The sequence below is a fragment of the Gopherus evgoodei genome, chromosome 2 (genome assembly GCF_007399415.2).
Source record: "Gopherus evgoodei ecotype Sinaloan lineage chromosome 2, rGopEvg1_v1.p, whole genome shotgun sequence".
Lineage (NCBI taxonomy): Eukaryota > Metazoa > Chordata > Testudines > Testudinidae > Gopherus > Gopherus evgoodei.
The window spans coordinates 210,453,215-210,471,814 of record NC_044323.1 but is presented as its reverse complement, the minus strand read 5'-3'; the positions used below and the strand labels follow the sequence as shown (position 1 = coordinate 210,471,814).

The window sequence follows — 18,600 nt, the reverse complement described above, 5'->3', positions numbered from 1 at the left end:
AAACGGGAATGAGGATATTACCGCACCTGAGGTAGAAGTCAAACTTGAACAACTTAATGGGACAAAATCGGAGGGCACAGACAATCTTCATCCAAGAATATTAAAGGAACTGGCGCATGACATTGCAAGCCCATTAGCGAGAATTTTTAATGAATCGGTAAACTCAGGGGTTGTACAATACGATTGGAGAATTGCTAACGTAGTTCCTATCTTTAAGAAAGGGAGTAAAAAAGTGATCCGAGGCCTGTTAGTTTGACATCTGTAGTATGTAAGGTCTTGGAAAAAATTCTGAAGGAGAAAGTAGTTAAGGGCATCGAGGTCAATGGTGATTGGGACAAATTACAACATGGTTTTACTAAGGGTAGATCGTGCCAAACCAACCTGATCTCCTTCTTTGAGAAGGTGACAGATTATTTAGACAAAGGAAATGCAGTAGATCTAATTTACCTTGATTTCAGTAAGGCATTTGACACGGTTCCACATGGGGAATTATTAGTTAAATTGGAAAAGATGAGGATCAATATGAAAATTGAAAGGTGGATAAGGAACTGGTTAAAGGGGAGACTACAACGGGTCGTACTGAAGGGTGAACTGTCAGGCTGGAAGGAGGTTACTAGTGGAGTTCCTCAAGGATCAGGACCAATCTTATTTAACCTTTTTATTACTGACCTTGGCACAAAAAGTGGGAATGTGCTAATAAAGTTTGCGGATGACACAAAGCTGGGGGGTATTGCTAACACAAAGAAGGACCGGGATATCATACAGGAAGATCTGGATGACCTTGTAAACTGGAGTAATAGTAATAGGATGAAATTTAATAGTGAAAAGTGCAAGGTCATGCACTTAGGGATTAATAATAATTTTAGATATACATTGGGGACGCATCAGTTGGAAGCAACAGAGGAGGAGAAGGACCTTGGAGTATTGGTTGATCGCAGGATGACTATGAGCCGCCAATGTGATATGGCTGTTAAAAAAGCTAATGCGGTTTTAGGATGCATCAGGCGAGGTATTTCCAGCAAAGATAAGGAGGTGTTAGTACCATTATATAAGGCACTGGTGAGACCTCACCTGGAATACTGTGTGCAGTTCTGGTCTCCCATGTTTAAGAAGGATGAATTCAAACTGGAACAGGTTCAGAGACGGGCTACTAGGATGATCCGAGGAATGGAAAACCTGTCATATGAAAGGAGACTCAAAAGAGCTTGGCTTGTTTAGTCTAGCCAAAAGAAGGCTGAGGGGGGATATGCTTGCTCTTTATAAATATATCAGAGGGATTAATATTAGGGAGGGAGAGGAATTATTTAAGCTTAGTACCAATGTAGACACAAGAACGAATGGGTACAAACTGGACACTAGGAAGTTTAGACTTGAAATTAGACGAAGGTTTCTAATCATTAGAGGAGTGAAGTTCTTGAACAGCCTTCCAAGGGGAGTATTGGGGGCAAAAGACATATCTGGCTTTAAGACTAAGCTTGATACATTTATGGAAGGGATGGTATGATGGGATAGCTTAATTTTGGAAACTGATCTTTGATTATCGGCAGATAGGTATGCCCAGTGGTCGGTGATGGGATGTTGGATGGGATGGGATCTGAGTTACTGCAGAGAATTCTTTCCTGAGTGCTGGCTGGTGAGTCTTGCCCACATGCTCAGGGTTTAGCTGATCGCCATATTTGGGTTGGGAAGGAATTTTCCTCCAGGGCAGATTGGCAGAGGCCCTGGAGGTTTTTCGCCTTCCTCTGCAGCATGGGGCATGGGTCACTTACTGGTGGATTCTCTGCAGCTTGAGGTCTTCAAATCACAATTTGAAGACTTCAATAACTCGGACATAGGTTAGGGGGGTGTTATAGAAGTGGATGGGTAGGGTTCTGTAGCCTGCTTTGTGCAGGAGGTCGGACTAGATGATCACATTGGTCCCTTCTGACCCTAAAGTCTGAGTCTATATATAAGTTAATATTTTTTAACTCCACTAAGCTGTTTAATGTATTTAAATTTCTCAGAAATAAGCTCACAGCAGGCAACTTTAAAATGTTTAAGAAGAATGTTTGCACTTAGATTTTCATGTGTGTGTTGTTTATGCATGTTACAAACTTAACTTTAACGTTTTTATTTTATGAATGAGTGATAGGTGTTCTCTCAATTCTAGGGCATAAATCTAAACAAATCTTAACTTTTGAGTGGTATGAATCATTGTTCGGAAAAAAAATAATTTAAGGCAAAATATTTTAAATAAGCTTAAAGATGAAAATGCAGGCTAATCTGTATAAAAACAAATAGTGTATTATTCACGTCTCCTAAGGGCAGGTCCACAGCTAAAAACTTCTGCTGGTATAGCTATGTCAGATAAAGGTATGGAGATTTTTGTTTGTTTGGCGGTGTTTGGTTTGGTTTGGTTTTCTAGTGACATTTTTATATAACAGCAAACCCCTAGAGTATATACAGTTAAATTGGCATAAAAGTGCTTTTTGGCAGTATACTTATAAGCTACACTGACAGTATAAGATATGTACACACGGAACTGTTTGCCGTAGCTATATCGGCAAAAGTTTTCCAGTGTAGACTGGACCTTAATTATTAGGATAATATGAGGGGTTGTTGAAAACCAATATTTAAGACTAAGCTACCTTTTTTCTATAACCAAGGAAGGACTAATGCCCCTTCGTAATACCTGTACTTGTATGTATTATTAAATATACATTATTAAACATGTATGTCAGTCACAGTTGTAATCCTCATCCTCCTAGGCCTCTCCTATTTGTTCTCCATTGCTGTGAAAAGCCTGATTTTGGATTCAAGATTCTTGAAGGCGTGGACCTCTCATTTTACCTGTAAAGAGCCATGCTTACCTTTGGTGTTGCATAACTAACATTTTAACTTATTTACATGCTACTATATTTAAGTGTAATTTTGCATTTTAAATAGTTTGTAGGTGCTCCAAATCTTCCTGTGTATGCTGTGGATTGCAGTAATGCTGGGACAAATATTTTAACTGGACCAGTTGTGCATGTACAGAATATAAAGAAAGACCAGATGCTCAAAGCAAGGATTGAAATACCTGTAAGTATTGTTCTGGAGATGCATGCGAATGAAAGAGGTAGGGATGAATTTAAGTGCAACTTTTTGAACTTCACAATAGGGAAGGGTGCTATGTGCCATGCAGTTAAAGGAGGCCAGTACAGAGTTACAGGACTCCTGCCCTTTAACCGGTAACTCGTGTTAGACCCTCTTCGAGGGCTCTTTCTCCCCACCTCTGCTCCATGCAAAGGGGTTAGAGACTACTAAGGGGAACCTCTGTCTTAGAAGACTTCAGGTCTCCCTTTCTTCTTACAGGCATACGGTCCACCAGTGAAATCCCAGGTCTCATTTACCTCTGGGAGCTGGCACTTCTGGCCTCTACCTACACTAGGCGCCAGCTGCAAGTTGTGATGAACTAAACGTCCTATGCTGTCTCCTAATGTTAGACATTCCATCTCAACTCCTTTTGTCTAACTGCCTTCACAATGTTGCTGGGAAGGCAAAATACAGACCAGATTTCTGCCAGTTTGGCAGAATGGTGAAAACTTCCTTCCTAATCCCCCAAATAGGCCATTGATTAGACCCACCATTGTGGAAATGCAGCTCAATATACTGTCAGTAGAGGAAGGGAGGAAGGGTGGAGCAGCTATGAAGCAACTGAAAATGGCCCCGAAAAGCCCAGGATCGCTTTAAATCACGGAGATGGGAAGTGCAAGAGTCAATCTGTTCCCTGCTCCCTACCACTGCCAGCCAGTGGAAGGCAGAGAATCTCCCCCTCCCTCTTCCACCTATTTCAGAGATAAGCAGAAGGGATTTGAGATTTCCAGGCTGGTATGTTCCTCCCGAGCTGAGTTTCATTGCCTTTAGTGTGATCAAACATCATATTCCCATCTCTGAGCTGGGGACAGGGTATTATGCTATACCTATGCATTAATGCTTTTAGAAAGGAGTTATTTCTTTAAAAAATAGGCAAAAGAAGGAATTGCAGAAATTGCATTAGTTAAAAATAATTTTTCCTTGGTATGGTATATAGTGACTAGTTTAAAGAGCCTTGGAATACTTATCTAAAAAGCACAAGATAAACACAAATTGTATGTATAGAATGGACAGCTGCAAAATGTGTCAAAACTGCAGCCATTAACATTTACAAGCAGAAGACAGTAGTGAAGGAGTTTGTTGTATACTCTGTTTTTGTGTTAGTTAAAAGATTTTTTCTTCATCTTCTGTTCCTATCATCTTGATGTTTTTCTGTATTTCATTTTCTTTGTATTTCATTATTATTGTTAATATGAAACCATTCTTTATTCTAATCATTTAATGATTTCTCTCAGCACAGGTTGTTGTTTCTTTGTAGTTCAGAGAAACTTGTCTCTGTCCACAGCCATTATCATATTTAACCAATAGTTGAAGAAAACGTGAGGAACTTTAATTGGTTTTATCTTGAAATCTGAGGAGATTAGTTAACTTGTAAACTCCTCCTTCCCTTAAAAAAATCAAATCAAATCTTTATTTTCCAATAAATTTGCTTTTTGTGGCTTTCAGGCTGGTAACTTTCATGGCATGACTATAATATAGTAAATAAGCAATATTTCAATTTTCTTTAATACTTAAACACTTATCTGTGCTACTGCTTGCACTGAGGAGTCAATTAAATGTTCTCATCATACCAACTTCATAGTGACCTTTAAGTACACATCAGCTCTGATTTCTACAACAAGAAGTTAAGAAGGATTATTGTGGTAGCTCCCATATCCCATCCAATGCAGTATGACTGAGGTTTTTCCGCATGATGTTGCCTCTATAGAACCACACTCTGTAAGTCAAAAGTGCCTAGCCGTGTGGTCAAGGAACCTTCCTGAAGAGTGATTTCCTCTGAAGTTTCTTTGAGCTGAACATTACATGGACCAAAGGTTATAAACAATCTGCTTCCTTTTGCTTTCCATCAGTCCATATTTGACTACCAGCTGGAGTGTCCATTTTCTTGGTTTAGATCTAATTAGAAGTCTTTTAAAAGTCTTATAATGATCGGTTTAGCATAGGCATTAGTCTGGTACAGTATAATTTTTCTTTCCAACTTGCATTGAATTTATTGTGACTTTTGGTTGCCATGGGCCTTACCCAGGATGGTGGATCCATCTAAGAAAATAGGATTTAAGCAGTATATGTCTTAATTTTCAGTATTCCCTCACTTCAGATGCTGTGAAAAAGACTTTTTTTTTTTTTTAATACTATCTGGGAAGAATGTATAGCTAAAGCTTGTGGTACCTGAAAGATCTCTTAAAAAGGATATGAAGGATCCTGAAGGCACGTGATTCTAGAGATACTATTTCAAGAAGGTGTTTTTGAGCACAGTGAACATTGCCATAAAGTCTGACCTGAAATCCCAAAATGAATGGTTTTCTCTGTCAATGGAGCCACACAGTGACCTATTGAAACCAATTCTACCCAATAAATGTAACAGTTGTTCAGAAAAAGCTAAAAAAAGCCTGTTAAAGTGCCAGCGATTCCAAGAGACTGCATAGTAAGAAAATGTTCTTTGAGTTCTGGTTCCTGTGTGTATTCCACTGTGGATACGCATGTGCCTGAGACCGGAGAATTCTAACAAGTAGTGTCCATTGGAAATGTAGATAGTAGTTAGTTAGAATCCTCACTCCAGGGAATCATCTGATCCCCCAGTGCAGGACTTAAGTTATCCCCAAGCTTCCAGGCTTTAAGAATTGCGTCTACTGCCTCTGCTTCTTTTCATTCAGTAGCGCTGCCTCTATTGCATTGGATAAGCCCATATCTCTATTAACTACAGTATATGCCACTCCTTTCCCAGCCAAAACAGTACGCTCGAAAACTCCAGCTTTGGAAGTATCTAATGGAATGCACCAGGGAGCCCCTGTCAGATCCAGGCTGGGGAGAATCCCAGGTACATCAGCCTAAGACATCAAGGAGTCCGCCTCCTAGCTTGATGTCTGACTCAGGACCAGGAATGACTAGAGCCAAGGATCCTTCGTCTGGCCCATCTCACAAGAGTAAAAGGCACTCTCTCATGAGCATAAAAACAGATTCCTTTCTAGATCTAAGAGTAGGGATCCCTTCCTGGCCCCATCCAGGTTGGGCAAATCCTTTCACACAGGACACAAGGACTTAAGTTCTCTGAGGCCTTGTGGCCATGATCAGAAGGTACATAGGAGCAAGACTTCTTCAGTACCGCTCCGAATGTCATCAACACTGACCACAGTACCAACTAAGACAAAGCACCTGGACCCGAAGGATTGTGAACCATTGGTACCGACAGTTACTACATGGTTGAAGTCTCCTTGATTGGTGCTACTGTCAGATTCCCCTAAAGAACCACCAGTTACTAAGAGACCCTTTACACTGACTCCAGTGGTACGAGGTGACAAGACACAGCCTTCTAAGCCTCCACTGCACAGGATATCTTCATTCTCCCAGACCCACAGTCTCCCTGGTTGTAGGGATCGACCCTCACCAGAGAGATTCTAACACCAGAAACAAGCCCATTCCATTAGCTGCTCATGGCTTCATGACATGGGTACTGATGGCACTTCAGATGGAACTGGACCTGACCTTCTCATCATTAGGAGAGTCAGCTGTACCAGTGGAACTATCCTCCCCTCCACCAAGGGAGTTCAGCTCAGACAGGGAATCAAGAGTCTCCTACTACCAATCTCATCTATATAAGTAAGGACCTGCTGCTGGGGACCAATTTTTCCCAGTAGCTTGGAGACTGCCACAACATACTTTTGATCCCTCATACTGATGTTACTGGGGGCCATGGGGCCTATACACATAGCATCTAAAATCAATGTGATCCAAAAAGAAATCTTTACACCTCCTTGCCTCCAAGAGGTCAACCAGAGCTTCCTGAGCCTATGCAGGAGGAAGATGATGAACCAGATCTGCTGGTACCAGTAACAGCATATCCTTCATCTTCCTCGCAGTCTCATAGTTTCTTCTTGACAACCACAAACAGTTCCAAGAGCTGCTTTGGAGAGTAGCAGAAGAGCCTCAGATTCTCTTAGAGGAGATCCAGGACTCCAACACAAGTGCCTGGACATTCTACAGCTTACAGGATCTAGATGAATAGCACTCCTGGTCAATGAGGCAATTCAGGAACTAGCAAAATCTGTGTGGCACATACAACCTACCCATTCTTCTTGCCCTAAGACAGCAGCAAAAATTGATACTTTGTCCTGGCTAAGGGAGTGGAGTTCTTGTTCTCCCACCCTGCCCTGAAGTCCCTAGCTGTCGAAGCAGTGGTGGAGAGGACTAAAAACACCCAAGGGCCATCCCTGTGGCTCAGGATGCCAAGCATTTGGACCTTATTGGGAGAAAGATGTTTACTTCCACCAGCTTCCAATTTAGAATTTCCAATTACCAGGCCCTCCTGGCAAAATGGGTTTTTTGAATTATTCTAAATTCCTGGTCTCTAAAAACAGGTTACTCCAGGAAAATAGGGCTTGACTTCACAGCCTTTTTGATAAGAGCATATTAGTGGCAAGAACCTGATTACAAAATGCAGTTGATGCTGCTGATACTGCTTTATGATCATGGAGTGATGCATCAGGAATCTTGGCTATACTCTTCAGGGTTCCCCAGGTAGTTACAGAACACCATGAATGATTTGCCCTTTAGTTAAATCAGTCCTTTCCACCAGAAGACAGACAAGTCTTTGCATTCATTAAAAGACTCCGGGGCAATCCTCTGCTTCCTGGGTGTATATATACACACCAGTCTGGAAGAAAGTATCATAAGCAACCTTGCAAGCCAAGGCCTTTGTCACAGCCTTTCTTTCACAAGCGCATTTATGAGCTACTTTGCAAATGGCAATGGGTGCAGAAATGAAGATACATTGTCCAGTACACCTCTTCTGCAGCTACCCAGCCTCTCCATCCCACCTCCCCAACCAAAAGGTACTTTTGACAGGACACTAAGGAGCTGCAAACCAATGTTCATGACATCTCCACCCAACTCAGAGATCCACTTTGGTGGATGCCTAGCACCATTTTCCCACAACTGAGGGCAATAACAATTGACAACTGGTCATTCCTTTAGCTAAATAGAGATTCACCTGACAGCAGTCAGCACGTTACCCTCCAAAGGATGGCTTCTCTATCTTTACTCAGAGTCACCTCCCAATCAAGTTCTTAAAGGTCTTAATTAGAACTTCCCCCCTGGTAATAAGACCAACTGCTCAATCGGACCTTAGTTCAGTACTTTCAGCACTTACCAAGCCACCTTTCAAACCCCTGTTTAGCTGTCTGATGCATCACGTGACTATGAAGGTTGCTTTCCTCGTTTCCATCACCTTGGCCAGATGGGTAGGCGAACTGGAGTCCCTAATGGCAGGCGCTCTTTAATGGCTGAGTCATTACACTACCTGAATCTATTTCCTTATGATAACTATTCTTACACCTTTTGTCAACTGTCTGTAATTGACCATCTTGATTATCACTACAAAAATTTTTTTCCTGCTGATAACAGGTCATCTTAATTAATTAGCATCTTAGAGCTGGTATGGCATCTTCTCTGTATGTGTATATATACTCTTCTTATATGTTCCATATTATGCATCCGATGAAGTGGGCTGTAGCCCATGAAAGCTTATGCTCAAATAAATGTTAGTCTCTAAGGTGCCACAAGTACTCCTGTTCTTTTTCCAGATACAGACTAACACGGCTGCTACTCTGAAACCTGTCACACTTTACACTGTATTTCATAAAGATAGGGTCTCACTATGACTACATCCAAAATTCACCCTTAAAGTAGTTTTGGAGGTTCACGTAAACCAGGCTATCCACTTACCTCTCTTCTTTCCAAAACCCCATACTTTCAGCATAGAGAAGAAACTTCATTCTTTCAACGTGAGATGAGCTTTGGCATTTTACCTACAGAGAAGAAAACAGATCAGAAAGTCATCTAGGCTGTTTCTTGCCATAGCAGGTCTATCCTGAGGACAAGCTGTTTCCTCCCAGTGTCTCCCTGACTGCATCCTACATTTTAACCTTCATCCCCCACTGAGCTACAGGCTCACTTTGCGGGAGCACAGGCAGCCTTGGTAGCATCACTTCTAGAAGTACCTCTGCTTGATATTTGCAAAGCAACTATGTGGAGTTCCAGCCACACATTCTTCGGCAATACACCTTGGTCCAAGCCTCCTCCATTGATGCATCCTTTGAGACAGTGGTTCTACAAGCACCCATATCACCTGGATTCTCATCCCCTCCTTCTGTTTATGTATTGTTTGAGAGTCACCCACGATGGAATACACATGAGGAACAGCACTCGACGAAGAAGGGGCAGTTACCTTTATAACTGCATTTTTTTGAGATATGTTGTCCTTATCTCTATCTCACTACCTGCTCTCCTTGTCTGCTGCTTTGGCTCCTCTCTGAATCAGAGTAAGAGGAGGAATTGGAGAGGCCTGGGTCCACACTGCCCCTTATACTCAGCATAGAGCACAAGGAGAGCAAGAGCACAGGTGCAGACCAACGGACATTACTGACTAGAATTCTTCAGTCTCAGATGCGTCAAGTACACATGTACCTACAGTGCAATACAGATAAGAACTGTGCATCTCAAAGAATTTCAGTTATGAAAGGTGTTTTCCCTATGCCTTAATAGGGACCACGCCATTGGACCTGGGTGGATCCCTGCATGGTTGCTTTCCCTAGATCCTAGGTATCCTGGGAAGGATGTCCAGGGATCCTTGGATCTGAATTGGTCAGATTAGTCCTTTGTATAGGCACTTGGAGTCTGGTTATGTGTCCTCAGAGACTTAGTTAAGAAGGGGTATTGCAGATTTACATCTCCAAAGCTTAGGAGCTGTAGTAATTTGGATTAATGGTGATACTTTAGATCACTGACTAATATATTCTTAAGGTCTGATTTTCAGGGGTACAGAACCTAATATCGCCCACTGACATCCAGGAGAGCTACAGCACTCAGCACCTCTGAAAATACTGCCACTGGTATTTAACCCCGCAGAAGTTATAGTTGAATAGTATAATGGCAAACTGACCTATTTCAAAGAGTGGTTATACTCTCAACACAGCTGTAAGATTATTTTTAAAAATTGTTGTTTTTTAAAAAAATACACTGGATTTGAGGTTCCAAACATGGAAATTTCTATAAATAACTAATATTTCAAGATGTGAAATTAAGATTTGCATTTTTATTGAAGTTTTGAGAGGCCAGATTCTGACCTCAGTTACACCTAGGCCAGTTGAAACCTAGAGTAACTGCATTTTATCTCAGTGGATATTAGAACTCAAATACACCCAACACTCACAAAATGTACAAGTATATATTTAATGTCTTATTTATGTCACATTCAATGTTTTTGCCATGCATAGAGTTGTAAAGATGTGCCACCAGTGGAAAAGACTATTAAACTGCTCCCCAGTAGCCATGTTGCAAGACTACAGATTTTTAGTGTAGAAGGACAAAAGGCTATTCAAATCAAACACCAGGATGAAATTAACTGGATTGCAGGGGATGTCATGCACAACCTTATCTTTCAAATGTATGATGAAGGAGAGAGAGAGATCATCATAACTGCAGATCTAGCAGAAAAAATTAAGGTAGGTATTTTAGAAGAAACTTTATCATAAATTCAAAGTAAATGGAACACAATTGATAGAATATACAATACCTAAAGAAGAAAATGTACTGTCTTATTTACAAGGGGTTTGTTCTCTCTCTCTGTCTGTCTTTTTTTTTTTTTTTTTTTTTTTAATCAGGTACGTGAGCAACATTCCAACTGATAGTCTCAGGATATGTCTATACTGCAATAAAACTCCTGTGGCTGGTTCATGTCAGCAGACTTGGACTGCTGGACCATAAAGTTGAAGAGTAGACATTTGGGCTTGGCTGGAGCCTGGCTCTGGAACTCTCCCTCCTCGCACACTCCCAGAGTCTGGGCTCCAGCTCGAGCCTGAATGTCTACACTGCAATTTTATAGCCCCACAGCCCGAGCCCCAGTTAACTGACAGGCCAGCCCTGGATATTTTATTGTAGAATAAACATACCCTCACATGCCCCTTGGAGATCTGAAGCACTATACAAAGATGGAAATGTTAATAAGATTGTTCATCTCTTAAAAAATCCAATAAAATGTTAAAACTATGTCCATAGGGGGTAAAGACACTTAACTGACGATTTTATTGAATTGAGTAAGACTTGCATAATTAATATGCATCACATTCTGTTACCATTAATGCCAGAAACTATCTCAACAGTAAAGGTCTTAGACTAAGATTATTTTAATTACATAACACATTTTATTAATTGATAAAAGTAACATTATTTTGCTTGTATGGCATTCTTGTTCCTCAAGGCTGCTTAGACTCAGTAAGAATCTTGCCTGAGTAAAAATTGCAAAACAGGCCCTTTGGTTTATTCAAAACATCTTTTGCAGTAATATGCATTATGAAAAGTAGGTTAGCATTTTCAAGCCTCCAGTGCTACTCTCCAGTATAATATATTAATCCCTGTAAATACCTGCCCCAGAATTATACTCTTGGCTTTGGGGGCTTTCCCAACATTAGGTAGCCTGGTTAGATTTGTGTCAAACCTGTAACTTCATGAAGGACTTATGTTCTTCCTCCTATATATAGATGTAGGGCTTGATACCAAGGCAGAACTCCATTGAATTGATTCAGATTTTGTCTTGATAAGGTTCTAGAGCATTGGGACTCTGTCAACAGGACATTTTAGGCAGTCAGGCTGAATGTAAGTTCTCTTCAAAGTAGACTTCTGTATTTGTTCAGGTAACATAGGTTAATGTTGGAAAAACTCAAGGCTCTCATGAATAAGATTACTAAAGCTATATACATTTTTACATACACAGTCCAGTCCTGAAAACCATAATGTATATGTACAGATGAAGGGCTGAATGCTGTATAGCCAGTGACTAATTAATAAATATTTTGGTTTTAGGTTAACTGGACACCCAGGATTAATAGAGATCAAATGATTCAGGGACTACTGCCTGATGTCAAAGTACCAACATCTGTAAAAGATGTGCGTTATTGCCTAATTACATTCCATGATGACCATGTATCTTTGGAGAGTGCATTTACAGTCAGGTCTGTTCTTTTAAAACACATTTTTTTGATAATGCTCTTTGTAAAGGGGTTATAATACTGTTCTTTAAAAAAACAATTAGTGTTTTTTCTATAAAAGGAAAAAAAATGAAAATATTTGATGAAAGAGATTATACTCATTAAGAATTAAATAGGCTATCCTAAAGCAAAAAATTTCAATTGCCGAGAAGAACATGGTGTGTGAAGAAAAGCATCCACGTATGGTTGTACATAGCTTGACAAACACTTGTGAATATAAATCTATTTAAAGGGAGGATGTTGGTGAAAATTTTTAGTAGGTTTCAGTTGCCTGTGTTACAGGATTGTCGAAAAGCATTGGCCTCTCTCTATTGGTTACAGCAATAATAAAAGGGAAATATTCACATCAGTGCAGAGCAAATTGTTACAGGTACCTACAATTTGAAACAGTGATTGTTAAATATGTAACTGACTTTCAGCATCTACAGGACTTCATGGCTTCAGAGCAGTGTACAAATATTAACTAAAAGTCAAAATATCTTTGCACAGTAAGTTTGCAGCAATCAGACGTTCTCAAGATCCACAAAATACAAAATGGTAGCCAACCCTGAAGCAACAAGACTGTACAAAGTTGAAGCAGGATTTTCATCTTAAGTGCTTGTAAAACACTCGGCACACCTTGGTAGTGCAAAATAAATTACTTGACTAGATGGAAGATATTTTGATTAGATAGTAGCCTCCATTCTTCTTCAGGAGAAAGATTCTTGAAAAACAAACCAAATTGTTGTTGCTGAAACAAAACAGAACATTAAAGACCATCACCTTTATTGTTTATTCCTTATCTGAGAAGGTGATTCTTCTGTCTTCTCCTTGATAGGAATCTTCTTAACAAATTATGTTTAGAAAGCTGATTCAAGCACAGTTATTTGTAAAATAAACTTATATTTGCATCTGGAGAGGTTTTGTTTTTGTTTTTTTTGGTTAGACATGGTTGTCTCTTTACATAGTGCCAAATGCGCTGACTGTTTGGAGCCCAAAGACTTGTTTGGTGCCAATGCAGCATTAATATCACAAATTTATTCCCAGTCTCCCTCTAGATCAGGTGTCGGCAACCTACGGCATGCGTGCCAAAGGTGGCACACAAGCTGATTTTTGATGGCACATGGGGCGGGCTGAGCCATTCAGCCTGTCGCCGTTCTGGGGTTCCCATTGCTGGCCCCTTGCCAGCCAGGGTCCCACCACCAGTCTCACTCAGCACCCGCCGCCGGCCTGGGGTTCCTTCCCCCAGGCTGGCAGCGGGCTGAGACCCCAGCTGGCAGGAGCCAGCAGCTGAAACTCCCAAGCAGCAGCGGGCTGAGCCACTCAGCCCGCCACTGCTCTGAGATTCCCACTGCTGGCCCCTTGCTAGCCGGGGTCTCGCCGCCAGTCCCACTCAGTAACTGCTGCTAGCTTGGGGTTCCTTTCCCTAGGCTGGCAGCGGGCTGAGTCCCCAGCTGGCAGGAGCCAGCAGCTGAGTCCCCAGAGCAAGGCGGGCTGAGTGCCTCTTTGGTGTTCCCACTGCTGGCCCCTTGCCAGCCGGGGTCCCACCGCCGGTCCCACTCAGCGCCCGCTGCTGGCCTGGGTGAAGGAACTCCAGGCTGGCAGTGGGCTGAGACACTGGCTGGCAGGAGCCAGCAGCTGAAACCCCAGAGCGAGGACTGGTGAAGACGCTCAGGCCACCGCCGAAACCCCAGAGCTGACTGGGCTGACCTGCTCAGCCTGCCACCGTTCTGGGGTTCCGGCTGCTGGCCCCTTGCCAGCCGGGGTCCCCCGCAGCCCCACTTGCCTTGTTTCCGGTTGGAGTTCCAGCGGAGGCCCCCTGCCAGACAGGGTCCAGGCCTCCAGGCCTTCTCAGCCCTACCAGCCGCCAGCTCCACTCACCTCAGCTGCTGATCTGGGATTCCAGCCAGTTAACAACTGATGACTCAAACTTGTGTGCAGCTTAAAGTATCCAAATACATGTCACCAGACATTGGAAAATTTAGCAAGGAAAATCAAGGGCAAGGATCACACTAAACTAATAAGATCAGTATTTTAATTTAATTTTAAATAAAGCTTCTGAAACATTTTGAAAACGTTGTTTACTTTACATGTAACAGTAGTTTGGTTATATATTATAGACTTATAGAGAGACCTTCTAAAAAACGTTAAAATGTATTACCAGCATGCGAAGCCTTAAATTAGAGTGTATACATGAAGACTCGGCTGAAAGGTTGCCAACCCCTGCTCTAGATGAATCCTAGGACTAGCTCGGGAACAAGGCTTAATAGCCCTGAGAAGATTGTATGCAATGTTCTTGTAGCAGTGTTGGTCCCAGGATATTAGAGAGATGAGATGGCTGATGTAATATCTTTCATTGGACCAACTTCTGTAGACTAGAGAGACAAGTTTCGAACTACCCAGAGCTATTCCTCGGCTCTGGGAAAGATACTAAGACTTGTGTCTGCACTGGCAATTGAACAACAAAACTTTTGTCTTTCAGAGGTGTTTAAAAAAAAAAACTCCAAATCCTGAAAGACAAAAGTTTTGCTGCGACAGATGCCAGTGTGAACTGTTCACACTGGCATCTGTTGCAGCAAAACAGCAGCTACACTGCATGACTTTTAGTGGTATGGCTGTGGCGACATAGCCATGTCACTAAAAGCTGTGTAGTGTAGACATAGACTTAGAGTGTCACAGCTGAATATAGGTTTAACCTTGAATGGTCCCTTAGTTTAGTATAAGTAGTTAGCATGTATTCTATCTATTCAACCTTGTATTTAGTTGTGACACTGAGTACCTTTTCCAGACCTGAGGAAAAGTTCTGTGTAGCTTAAAAGTCTCTCTCTTTCACCAACAGAAGTCAGTCCAATAAAAAATATTTTCTCACCTGCTATGTGTCTCTGAGAAGAATGGTCAGTCCTAAACAGAGTAGACATAGCTTAAGCTAGTTATTAATATTTTATGGCCTCTTTTAGAACAACCTGAATGCTGATTTCTTCAGCTGTTCACAGTCAGGCATTATACCTGTGGAAGACAAAATAACTCAATTCAGTAAATAAACCAACTTACTTTTATTTTATTTTTTTTAGGAAAAATATAATTTTAAAGATCCTCACATTAACTATTTGTGGTACAATTATACATACTATAGATTAGGAAGAAAGAAGTTCCTCAATCCAACAAGATTGGTTCAGCCAAAATGCGCTGAAGGAAAATCTGGTCTAAGTGCCTTTCTTTATAGATAAGATCTTGATATCTTTGTGTATGTATATCATGGCATATTATCATTATCCAGATTCTAATGCACTTTACAACTAGACATACGTTTTAAAATTAATTCAGACATTTGTACAATTTATTTTGTCCTAATCTGGTTGCAAATACTGTTCCAAATTGCAGAGTAGGCTAGACTTTAGCCTGGTTACAAAACACAATTAACAATCTCATCTATGCTAAGTATTTGGTAGCCAGATTAGTAGAAAAACAAGTTTTAACCCGATTCCCTGACATCATTGTATTTTGTCATGCATACGGTGCTCACACTGGTTGTGGTTGAAGTGAAAATTCAGAAGTTTATCAACTACTAAATCAAATGTAAGCACTTGAGTCTGTAATATTTGCAAGGATATAATTTTGAAACTCTGCAAATGAATTATTTTTGTTAAATATGTTTGAAGTAATTGATTTAATGAAGAACTACAAGCCAATTTTGTATGCCAATTTAGACCACTTCCTGATGAGCCTAAACATATTAAATGCAAATTAAAAGGCCCAAATACATTACAGATGGGTGAAGAGCTACAAAGTGAAATTGGTGAGTACCTGCATGTCCTATGCTTCATTGTAGGATATAAAAATTTCCTTATCTCTCATAATGTATTATCCTGTTATCTGTACAGACAGCATGTGGCAGGAACTCTGTAGTATGTTCAATATAAAATAAGCAGCTACATTTTAAAATTAAAATCCTAGTATGGAAGAGTTTATCACAGCTCAAAGTGAAAAGGTAGTGTTACAAATATCTTCTAGAAGACAAAACCCACCTGTAAATCTGAATTCCTGGTCTACTTGATATTCCTCCATCTGGAGCTCAGATCATCAAGAAGATTTTATTTAAGTCATGCTATCTAAAACCTCTTAATTTGAATACTATTTCAGACCTCATTTCAGAAATCTGGTCTTCTCTATATTAATTTATTTTAAGGCTGAGGCTCCTAATTTGAATGGAAATAGGCATGTTGAGGAGACCATCAGCCTTTTCAGTATTCCTCAATTTTGATGTTTTTCACAGCTTTTACTCCATATTTCAATGTCTTTATTATGCGTACATTGATGACTTAAGTTCCCATTGGCTATGATGCTACTAACGTTCAGCTATGAGGTATTTTATTGATAGAAATGTCAGTGAAATAATATGTTGTTTTTTTTCAGCTGATAAAGAGGGTTTTTTCCTATAGTATACAAGTAGTTTAGGTATGTTGAATGTGTAAATGACCTCAACGTGGTCTGAAAAATATCAGATAATATCTACTTAACTAACCTCTAGAAATTGAAAATATTAGGAACATTTTGTGGGGATATAAAAGTGTATCTTGAAATAAATCTCCTATTTCATTTGAGGCAAGAAAAAAATCAGCATAAGACAGCTCATGTCAGTGCTTTAATGTGTTCTCACATGAGTTTCAATATTAAGAAGACTTCTCTTTTAATTCTATGTCAAGTTAAGAAATGATCTACTGCTAAAGGTAAATGTGTGTGAGTGGGAAAGGAGGAGTCTTGTCAGGTATGGCTAGAGTAAATGAATGCATTTTTCACTATTTCCTATTTACTGTATATACTTATTCATAAGCCAATTTTTTTTAGTGAAAAAGGAAAGGAGATCGGCTTATGAACGGGTATAGAGAGGGAGAGGTTGGGCATAGCCCCTCCCCGCAACAGAGGGAGCAAGAAGAGGCAGCAGAGCCAGAAGGGAAGAGGCGGGGCCAGAGTCTCTTCTTCTGGCCACACTGCTCTCCCCCCCAGCCTCCGAAGCAGCTGCAGCTCCGGGGCTGGCAGGCTGCAGCCATGCCACTCAGTCCTGCCCCCTAGAGCAGGCTGTGACCGTGCTGCCCGGCCTGCCGGAGCATGCTACGGCCGTGCCGCCCAGCCAGCCCATAGGAACTTGCTGTGGCTGCGCCGCCCGGTCTGGCCTGCCGGAGCAGGCTGTGGCCACTCTGCCCATCCTGCCGAAGCAGCTCCAGACAGACCAGAGACATCCTCCCCTGGCCCTCCCCAGATAAGGCGGGAAGGGATGGTATGAGGAGAGTGTGGGGATCCTGGGCTAGGGGTGGGGTAGTGGGGGTGGTCACAGGGGTTACTCCCTTACCCACAGCTTCTGCCCCCCCCAAAAAAAACAAAACAAAAACAAAAACCATTTCCCCACCAGTTGCTGTCCTGGTCTGTCAGGGTAAGCAGCTGGCATGCCGGGACACTTTGTTTACGTAGGTTTACCTCCATGCCTGTGGATGCTCGAGGTAAACAAACCATCTCAGCCCACCAGCAGCTTATCCTGATGGCCCAGGAGCCAAAGTTTGCTGACCCCTGAATTATAGGGTCAGCTTATGAATGGGTCATAAAAAATTTTCATGGTTCATTTATAAGCCGACCCTACCATCTTGGTAGGGTCGGCTTATAAATGAACCAGCTTATGATCGAGTATATACGTATATAGATTTTGTGCATGTTCATACTTTGTCTATTAAAGAGGACATTGAGCAGTTACAAATTTTGTTGGAAAAATAAGCTTTCTTCTTTTTAATAGATGTGATGGTTACAGACCAGTATGGGAATCAGATTCAGACCCTCTCAGCCTCTTGCATAAATTCCTTAGGAGTTTCTGGGAATGGGCTGGATAAATCAAATTTGAAAACTACGTGGCAGGTAGGTACTCAGAAATACTTTCTAAGATGTCATACAGTGTGTTGTTGCCAGCATGTAGCAATTGATTTATAATAAAACTATTTGTCACCCAGCAGAAATTTAATGAAAATTGGGAAAAAGTCTCTTTGATAGGTTAAAAGAGTAGGGTGATCTTAGAGATCTATTAAACTGTATCCCATGTGCCTGTTACAACTAAGGGATACAGCAACTTAAGTTCATTTTTTACTACTGATGATAAATCTCCATGCCATTGCTGCAGCTGTACAACAAATCTCATTTTTCAGGTTATGCTTCAAACTTTTTGTCATTTGACCTGTTCTTAGTCCGTATCTTAGAAGACATAATGGCTAGATACAGACAATTAGATGCATTACTGAGTTGCTAATAGAGATGTAATAGAGAAGTATTTTTCAATGCCTGTGCCACCCTTAAGTTTCTGGAATTGCAAGGTCTCAGCTTGTCTCTGTGTGACTGGAGAACGTTACCCCAAATTCTTCTAAAAGTCCATCTTCTTGGAAATACCCAGATGGCAGAAGGATTTGCTAGAGCCAGCAAGTTTCCTCAA

The 18,600-nt window shown here is 41.1% G+C and overlaps 1 protein-coding gene across 3 annotated transcripts in view; it reads left to right on the top strand.

The window, feature by feature from the left end:
- Positions 1–18,600, top strand: part of SMCHD1 (structural maintenance of chromosomes flexible hinge domain containing 1) — a 196,446-nt gene that overhangs the window by 104,992 nt on the left and 72,854 nt on the right. For all 3 annotated transcript variants that reach the window (XM_030552849.1, XM_030552848.1, XM_030552850.1), the window contains exons 24-28: positions 2,926–3,060; positions 10,386–10,613; positions 11,971–12,119; positions 15,842–15,930; positions 17,917–18,035. In XM_030552849.1, coding sequence (XP_030408709.1) covers positions 2,926–3,060; positions 10,386–10,613; positions 11,971–12,119; positions 15,842–15,930; positions 17,917–18,035 — 720 coding nt within the window. The remainder of the gene's footprint in view (positions 1–2,925; positions 3,061–10,385; positions 10,614–11,970; positions 12,120–15,841; positions 15,931–17,916; positions 18,036–18,600) is intronic.